The 9,409-nt window shown below is 42.1% G+C and overlaps 1 protein-coding gene across 1 annotated transcript in view; it reads left to right on the plus strand.

Moving 5' to 3' along the window:
* LOC126095595 (para-nitrobenzyl esterase-like) overlaps positions 1 to 7,702 on the plus strand; it is a 111,062-nt gene extending 103,360 nt beyond the window's left edge. Inside the window, exon 10 of the mRNA XM_049910368.1 lies at positions 7,525 to 7,702. Within this exon, the coding sequence (XP_049766325.1) occupies positions 7,525 to 7,672 (148 nt within the window). The 3' untranslated portion in view covers positions 7,673 to 7,702. The remainder of the gene's footprint in view (positions 1 to 7,524) is intronic.
* The last annotated feature ends 1,707 nt before the right edge of the window (positions 7,703 to 9,409 follow it).

The raw sequence follows: 9,409 nt of genomic DNA on the forward strand, positions 1-9,409 counted from the left end.
ACGTAAACAAAAAGTGCAGTGCAATGTGATTTTATTCCTATTACCTCCTTAAGCTGGCATCTCCAACCCCAGGTTCCCTGTCTCAGATTGTGCAGTGGAGCATCGTCGATGTCCTGTTAAATTTTTGTACGCTCTTACGGAAATACCGTGTACATTGCCTATCAATAGCAAGAAAATCAGTAATGTATTGTAGCTGATGACAGGAAGGATAAAGATTCTATTCTTGTGGCCAATAAACTAAAATAACAGTTGTTTTCATTGATAAACGATGATTTATGAACGTGTCAGCCAAAGAGCTCAGTGCACATTTAGAAGAAAAGGTGTGATCACGGAATCAAGAGTGTAAACACATCCGCTGACAAGTGCCCATCACATATGGTTAATTGATGTACATAACTGGTTATTAATGTGTGAGGAAATAACGAGCGCTTTTGTGCAGCGGCTAACAAACCGTAATAGTTTCCAGAAATAGTAGATTTAAAATCACCCGATGGCAATCGTGATTAGGTTTCCGAGTTGTTTCTAGATACGTTGGAGCAAATTCTAAGTTATTTTTCTTAATAAGGACGGTTCCATCTGCTTCCCTCATCTTTGTCCGATCTGAAACTACTGCCATGCGGACGGGTGTCAGAATCCAGCCCCCTTTCGTTCCTCATGCGGTCCTCTGTGTGTTATCTTGCTTGTGCTCTTTGAAACACTAGTAATATTCGTGGAGGGAGCTAAATCCTATCGAGTGTCTACAGGGAGGGATACCGATTAAGTTCGTCGTCGCGGGCGCATGCTGGCTAATACACAGGTTCTGGTGCAGTTCTCCAAGTGACTTCTGTTTGCAAATCCGTCGTGTTGACGGTAATGTTCACTGTTAACGTATTGTCGATGTCGACATCATTATAAATGGAGAATCAGCTCTGTGTGAGATAGTGTGTGCAAGAAATAGACCGCAACCTCGATGAGGTAAGCTCTTCTATGTCTACATCAACACCAGTACGCCTTAAGATTTTTGGTGCTATGTATATAGTGCACCAGTGCAATAGCGCTCCACATGATATTTCATTCCTGGATGGCACACGAAAACTAAGAGTGTCAGCTCCGTGTAGCCCCAGATTGATCATATTTCATCATCATGACTATTATGCGAGAGGTATTTGGGGGAAGTGACGTTTTCTAGACCTTTCTAAACACAAACTCTCAGGATTTTAGAGTCATGCTTTTTATATATAAGTAAAACACTGATAATTCCAGATAATTTGCGACGAGTAGAGCTCGGATTTGGGAAAACTCAAGGTTCACGAAGACTGACAGTTTTAGAGACATTTCATTTAAAAACAGATTCAGAACTTGACATTCATTCAAGAGATAACGTCTTGCTTAGAGTTAGTTTAGTATATAATGTTCTAGAAGAAATTCTAACACTGTAGTGTAAACACATATTACATAAACTGCTGTATAACTGTTACTACTGTATATATTTCATTTTAGGGAAAAGAGTCAAGAGTTTTTTGTTTTTGTGAAGGACGTCTGTTCTTACGTGTTAGCAGCGTAGTCCCCCCATCTTCGCAGAAACACGGCGTCATCCAGTGTCACTACATTCTGCTGCTCCACGTAAATTCTAATGCCGAAGTTCCATCCATCCTCATCACTAGGATCTCTGTTTCCTTTACTTACTATTTCCACAATAGCTCACTCTGTCTCTTCATGTTGATCGCCTTGGTGCAATAACATCTGCATTTCGTAGTCGTTTACATTTTCACACCCAGAAACATGTGGAACGAGATCTAACAACTGTCCATTTTCGTTTTCTCCTGATCGAGTGTCGTTGTTACTTTCATTACATTTTTCGTTTTCGTTATATTTCTGTAAAAGAATTTCCCAAGACTTCTTTAGGATTTCTGGTTTTAAATGGTTCTAGGTCCCGGTAGACAACATCCTTCAAATTAGTTTTCTTCAGGGCAGCGTTTAGTGATCGGCGTTAATTTGTGTAAAGTGCAAAAGTGATTGCAATAGGTTACGTCGATACATTTTTTTTTAAACACACCCAAGTTTCCTTGGTCCATTGGTTGGACAAGGCAGAGTAGTACTGGGTGAGTGGGTCAAAAACCTCCTTAAAACTGAGGTATGCATCCAGGCACTTTTTTGATTTTTTTATACAAAACTGCTAAGACCGACGTATGTATATTTTTGAATACTGTTGGTTTGTCACACTTACCACTTAAGAAAAGAAGCAGTTTTTGATCTCCAGAGGCATTGCTGCATACTAGAATCGTTACTCCATCTTTTGATTTCTTATAACCTGGAGCGGAAGCTTCATTATAGCCGGTAGTGTTTTAGTTGGAAGCATTAGTCCTGTCTCATCACAGCTATAAACTTGATCCAGAGAGATATTTCCGATTTGCTATATTTATTTGTTCTTGGATCACTTTAACAGCTCCGGAGAACTTTTCACCACAGATTTCAAACTGGCGTACCCCATGTCTTCTCTTCCACCTCTGCAACCAGTCGGAACTAGCAGAAAACTTTTTTCTGCTACTTCTAATACTTTTCGAAATAAAAGTGCCTCCTCCTGAATCATTGGACCACTTACCGCACTTTCCTTAACTCGCTGATGAGCGAACCACAAATAAAGGACTTCGTGGTTTTACGATGTATGAATTTTGATTTTTTTATAAGTAGAACAAGACGCATTGGTACAATATTAGGCTATAGTTTTAGTTCTTTTTTATCGCCATTGACCTACCGTAACTTCACTTGCGCCCGACTCTACCGATACCTTTTTTGTAGTTTCCCTGTCCAATCTTTTCAACGTTAAAACTTTCTTCTCCAAAGAAACAAATTTACTATTCTGTTTTGAAGAGTCAGCGCCCATATTGCTGGAAAGCGACACCAACTACAATCAAGACTTGGCGCTGCAGTGAGCCTCAGCAGACTCTGGCCGACCGGCAGCGGGTCGTGTTGCCAGCCAAAAATAAATTATTTCTGCTGCCCGTATACTCAAATTCCGCTGCAGCGTCAAATATAGTTTTTAATATAGCCTATACAAATTACTGGCGATATATAGGCTAAATAAACAACTTAAGCTATTAACAAGTTTGTTGAATACCTTTTTAGCAGGCCATTTGACAATCAACGGCTTCAGAGACGACACTGATGAATTTGGAGATTGTGGATCATTCACAAGGACGCTTTTACGTAATAATTATGGGTTGGTGCAACAGGACTTTCTTCTTTATGTGGAATATGAGCTTGTAAAGTTATAAGTAATTCATTCGAAGGAGGTTTTGTTAGTAAGACTAGTAGTAGTATGTTTGCTAATTTGGCAATTTTTTTTATTTCACCTACTACGCTCCAGCACTCTTCGATATTCTTTGAGTATGCCATTTTCTGTGTATCAGAAAAATACAGCCTTGATAAACTCTTTGATGGTTTCGTGTTTATCTACTTCCTGCCACGCTTCTCGGCAAGCTATGTTATGTCACCTATTTGGTTTGGGAATACGTGCAATTTTTTGATTCGCAAGTGACATATTCTTATATAAATTGTGGTTTCCTGGAAACCTCTTGTAGCTATCACTCATGCACGTTTGGTAAAATATCTCAAAAACTAACCCAAAATGCTCCTTGACCCTCTCATTACAGTCTTTCAGCGGTTCCACACTTTGTTCTCCAGTGTTCTTCAGTACCGAGCAACACATTAGGCTCATATAAATTTGAATTCTCGTCCTTGCTGAGGAAGGAGGGTTTGATAAAACTAACTGCCAGAATTCTGTTAAATCTTCAACTTTCTGGATATAGATTCTATGCAGAGACTTTCCCTGACTGAAACATCAATTGAAATGATTAATTAGTGTCATTATGTACTTCAAAAATGAAGATAAGACTTTAGGTATGGATTTTGAAGCGCAGGTAAGATTATATTCTCTATATGATTCTTATCTTAGAGTTCTGCTTCCCTAAACAGCTCAACAAGAACGTTCCATTGTTTCAATATATGGTTAACACAGTTCGAAAATGCTGACCAGCTTGTTTTACTGGGGCTCATTGTTTCTAATACAAAAGATTGCAGGAGCATCTGAAATTGCTCTAATATGCTCTAGCGTTTTGTAGAGCGAGAAAAATATCATAAATATTCTGTATCATAGCTTCAGCACAGCTAGAGATTCCTTGTGGACCAGCTACGGCAACTAAATATGTTGAATGATAAAAACAATGATTCACAATTATCTCGGAGTTTTCTGTTAAGAGGTAGGTATTGAACAATTCAATCTTACATAGCAAATGTGGGCGTTGTTAGCGCAAAACCCAACAACGTCATCAAGCGATAACTCAACCCTTTCTATATAATTTGTGAAAAGGTTGTACAGACGCTAGCTTTGCCTTCGTCTCAGCCCACGGAACTTAATTCAAAAGTTGTGTTTTGGCTTCAGAATTGCCTATATACACTCCTGGAAATTGAAATAAGAACACCGTGAATTCATTGTCCCAGGAAGGGGAAACTTTATTGACACATTCCTGGGGTCAGATACATCACATGATCACACTGACAGAACCACAGGCACATAGACACAGGCAACAGAGCATGCACAATGTCGGCACTAGTACAGTGTATATCCACCTTTCGCAGCAATGCAGGCTGCTATTCTCCCATGGAGACGATCGTAGAGATGCTGGATGTAGTCCTGTGGAACGGCTTGCCATGCCATTTCCACGTGGCGCCTCAGTTGGACCAGCGTTCGTGCTGGACGTGCAGACCGCGTGAGACGACTCTTCATCCAGTCCCAAACATGCTCAATGGGGGACAGATCCGGAGATCTTGCTGGCCAGGGTAGTTGACTTACACCTTCTAGAGCACGTTGGGTGGCACAGGATACATGCGGAAGTGCATTGTCCTGTTGGAACAGCAAGTTCCCTTGCCGGTCTAGGAATGGTAGAACGATGGGTTCGATGACGGTTTGGATGTACCGTGCACTATTCAGTGTCCCCTCGACGATCACCAGTGGTGCACGGCCAGTGTAGGAGATCGCCCCCCACACCATGATGCCGGGTGTTGGCCCTGTGTGCCTCGGTCGTATGCAGTCCTGATTGTGGCGCTCACCTGCACGGCGCCAAACACGCATACGACCATCATTGGCACCAAGGCAGAAGCGACTCTCATCGCTGAAGACGACACGTCTCCATTCGTCCCTCCATTCACGCCTGTCGCGACACCACTGGAGGCGGGCTGCACAGTGTTGGGGCGTGAGCGGAAGACGGCCTAACGGTGTGCGGGACCGTAGCCCAGCTTCATGGAGACGGTTGCGAATGGTCCTCGCCGATACCCCAGGAGCAACAGTGTCCCTAATTTGCTGGGAAGTGGCGGTGCGGTCCCCTACGGCACTGCGTAGGATCCTACGGTCTTGGCGTGCATCCGTGCGTCGCTGCGGTCCGGTCCCAGGTCGACGGGCACGTGCACCTTCCGCCGACCACTGGCGACAACATCGATTTACTGTGGAGACCTCACGCCCCACGTGTTGAGCAATTCGGCGGTACGTCCACCCGGCCTCCCGCATGCCCACTATACGCCCTCGCTCAAAGTCCGTCAACTGCACATACGGTTCACGTCCACGCTGTCGCGGCATGCTACCAGTGTTAAAGACTCGATGGAGCTCCGTATGCCACGGCAAACTGGCTGACACTGACGGCGGCGGTGCACAAATGCTGCGCAGCTAGCGCCAATCGACGGCCAACACCGCGGTTCCTGGTGTGTCCGCTGTGCCGTGCGTGTGATCATTGCTTGTGCAGCCCTCTCGCAGTGTCCGGAGCAAGTATGGTGGGTCTGACACACCGATGTCAATGTGTTCTTTTTTCCATTTCCAGGAGTGTATCTCACTAACATACAACTCTCATCTAGAAGGATGGAGAATGCTTTGTTTCTTGGATAATTATTCAATTCGTCCTTAATATTTGCGGAGAGTTCATTCACAACACTTCTTCCTGTCAGATAAACGAAATTAAGCGCTGTCCAGCACGGCTAGCGCTTGGATGGGTGGCCGTCAGGGTCTGCCGAGCGCTGTTGGCAAGCGAGTTGCGCTCAGCACTTGTGAGGCAAATGTATTCATAAGTAGCGGCTCAGGTTCGTAATCTCACAACGGCCGGAAAAGTGGTGTGCCGCAAATGACCCTCCATATCCGCAACTGGTGACGCGTAAACTGATGATGACATGACGGTCGGTCGGTGGCTTTGGGCCTTCAAGGTCTGTTTGGAGTATAGTCTTAATATTATCCTAATCTAAAACACTTTTCTCCTTCTGCGCCTTCCCTAAAATAATGGAGCCTTGGGAAGTACTTGTAACCACGATTCGCATATACTCTACTCTGTTGTTCGGTTGGAAGAGAGAGCGGTTCTCGAAAGCCTGACATGATGCACACTTTTCAATGAGATTCTTTCTTCCTTTCTGCCTCTTCCGACATAATTGTAACAGGATTGCACACAACCACATGTGCCCGGTTGTGAAGGACTTTCCCAGCATCTATGGTGCGCTGAGGCTGGGCTGCCATGCTGCGCAGTAAAGATATAGCAGTGAGGAAGTTCCAAGTGCGCATACCGAAAGTGCAGTCCACTGACACGGCCACCGTATCGTAATAACGTGAAGCACTCGCCCAGCGCTCAAGGTGACAATGTGTTTCTGTGATAGAGACACGTTATTTTAAGTGAACTCTGTAACTCTTCTTTGCATCTTTCCTATATATTTAGTTAACACTGCTTAGCGAAAATACCATATCAAGAAACATTATTCAAGAAGTGATCGTGCGAGTGTTTTCAGTGTAGCCTCTTCCCGGCGTGAAATACATTTCTTTACGATTCTCGCGATAAATCTGAACCTAGCATCTTCTAAATGTAATTTAAGGAAACTGCAAAAAACCTAAACATTAGACAACTGTTTCAGCATCACTTATCTCGAATATCTCTGTGTTCCTTTTAATTTTGCGACACTTGGCTATGTCGACATAACACTGAGTTACATTTTGTGACAGAAATTCCAACCGATGTCACCATTCCAATCAAGCGTTTCTCTCAAGTTTCGACGTGAATGAGGTATTACCTGTGTTACATCTCACATCACTTTAGCTCCACGCAGACTGGCGTGCAAACCGTTTACATCTTATGTCAAGGTCCACCTACAAGCACAATTACTCTCTCATTGTCAGCTCAAAATGCACAGACGATGCACGCCATTTATAACTGGAGAGCACCAGAAAAATTACACTGACATTATGTAACCCCAGTTTGTGAAGCTGAAGGTACATCATCGCTGTCCTACATAATAAACTGTGTTCTCGAATATCGTCGCAACCGCGATTCGATAGGTCCCGAATCTATTGTATCGTGCTTGGGAACTACAATTATTGTGGACTCCTTCACCACTACAATGTATTATAAGATCCGTTTGATGAATAATTCCTGTAGCCAAATTGATGTGAGTATAATTTATGGCTGAACCTCATCCACAATCGGTGTAGCACATGATGTCTGTTTTTTTTTTTTTTTTCAGTGACCCAGCTCCTTCTGGAAGTCCAGTGACGTGGGAAGCGTACACTTCGGAGGCCTCTAATTACTTACACTTGAAACTGGAGTCCGAAACACGGCAAGACCTCCTCCCTGAGCGCACACAACTCTGGAAACAGATCCTGCCTGCTTAGACGAAGCACTTTAATTTCTTTGTATGAGAATCTACAGAATATTAAAATAAATTGTATTTCACACTTTAAGCAAAAATAATTTTATTTCTTCATTTTATAACATGCCGTTTCCAGATTTTTCCTTCAGACTGTAACCTTATTGAAGAAAGATTGGCTTTATTTTAAGAAATAACATTTGGATTGTCACTTTATTAAGACGTACACAGCTCACAAGAAAACAGGTCAGTATTTCTCTTAGATTTAAAGTTACTTCTGTGACGAAGTTGCTACTTGAATATTATTTTACATTTTCATCAAATAATTATTTCAAAGCTTTACATGCTGCTAGATTTTTGTGTAAATGACGTGTTGTAAATATAGTCAAACTTTGCATAATTTTCAAGACGTTTATTTTATGAAATCCACACGCGGACTACATTCCCTTACTGTTTATGTAGTCAGCTGACTACCTTGAAATATGTTTCAATCTATATTTTCAGCCTACTATTACAAATAGCATTGTATAATATATACGTCTTGAAAATTTCGCGAAGTTTGACTATATTTACAACACGTCATTTACACAGAAAACTAGGGTTTTTGCTCTCGTCTTCCCCCTTTTGTACATCTCACTTAAATATTTCACAAATATGCATTTCAGACCTGTTCTCGTCCACAGCCTCACCCCAACTTTGTTGTTGTTGCTGCTGTGGTCTTCAGTCCGAAAATTGGTTTGATGCATCTGTCCATGCTACTCTGTCCTGCCAAGCCTCATCTCCGAATAACTACTGCAACCTACATCCTTCCGAATCTGCTTACTGCATTCATCACCTGGTCTCCCTCTATGATTTTTACCCCCCAAACTTCCCTCTAATACCTTAATTCCACTGTATTTTTGTAGAAATAGTGATTCATGTGTATACCAAATTTGGTTAAAGTTGCTCCTGACGCTACTCAGTTATGCGTTCTTGCTACCGCTTTCCATCCCCTTCCAGTCGTAGGGGTGCAAAGAGTCTCTTACTGTGTCACAGTTTCCATATCTCTCTATCTTTCTCTCATTTTCCCGAGGTGGCAAGTGAAATGTGAGACAAGTTTGGTAGAAACTGTTTCATACGTTAGAGGTATGTCAGAGATTGGGTCCGTCTTCCAACCCCTAGAGATAAATGGAATCGGGGCTGTCATCGATTAATCTGGCGACTGCAAACACTATGGATTCAATACTACTATCGATCTTGATAGAATACTTGTCCTTGTCATGACATCTCACTCCCAACTGTGCCCCTAAAGGTGGCAAGGGTGTATTACCCACACGCGAATTTTATACAAATAATTCAGATAATGAGTCCAGTATATACAAAATTTTGTTGAAATTTCTCCAGACCTCCCTGAATTTTAGTACAACGTCACCAGCCTTCTACCCCTACCACAGCGCCTATGGCTGGTAGATGATTCTTCCCCTTACAGTGCTTATTCGCAGATAGTGAGTGATATGTATACCAAGTTTGTTTGAAATTAATGCAGTGGTTTAACAGGAAATATTGGATGTACGTACATACATGCCTACAATACCTTTTATATATACATAGATAGATTATCCGGTTTCTACCAGACGCCAAGATGACGCAAATAAATAATATTTTAATTTTGTTTTGAAAACGTTTAATATTTTTTACAGTTCCAAAATACAAGAAGAAAATACGGTAAATATTTTGTACTTTTTCAGATTAGTAGAAATAAATAAATTAATGTAAGGAACAA

Source organism: Schistocerca cancellata, chromosome 8, assembly GCF_023864275.1.
Source record: "Schistocerca cancellata isolate TAMUIC-IGC-003103 chromosome 8, iqSchCanc2.1, whole genome shotgun sequence".
NCBI classification, from domain to species: Eukaryota; Metazoa; Arthropoda; class Insecta; order Orthoptera; family Acrididae; genus Schistocerca; species Schistocerca cancellata.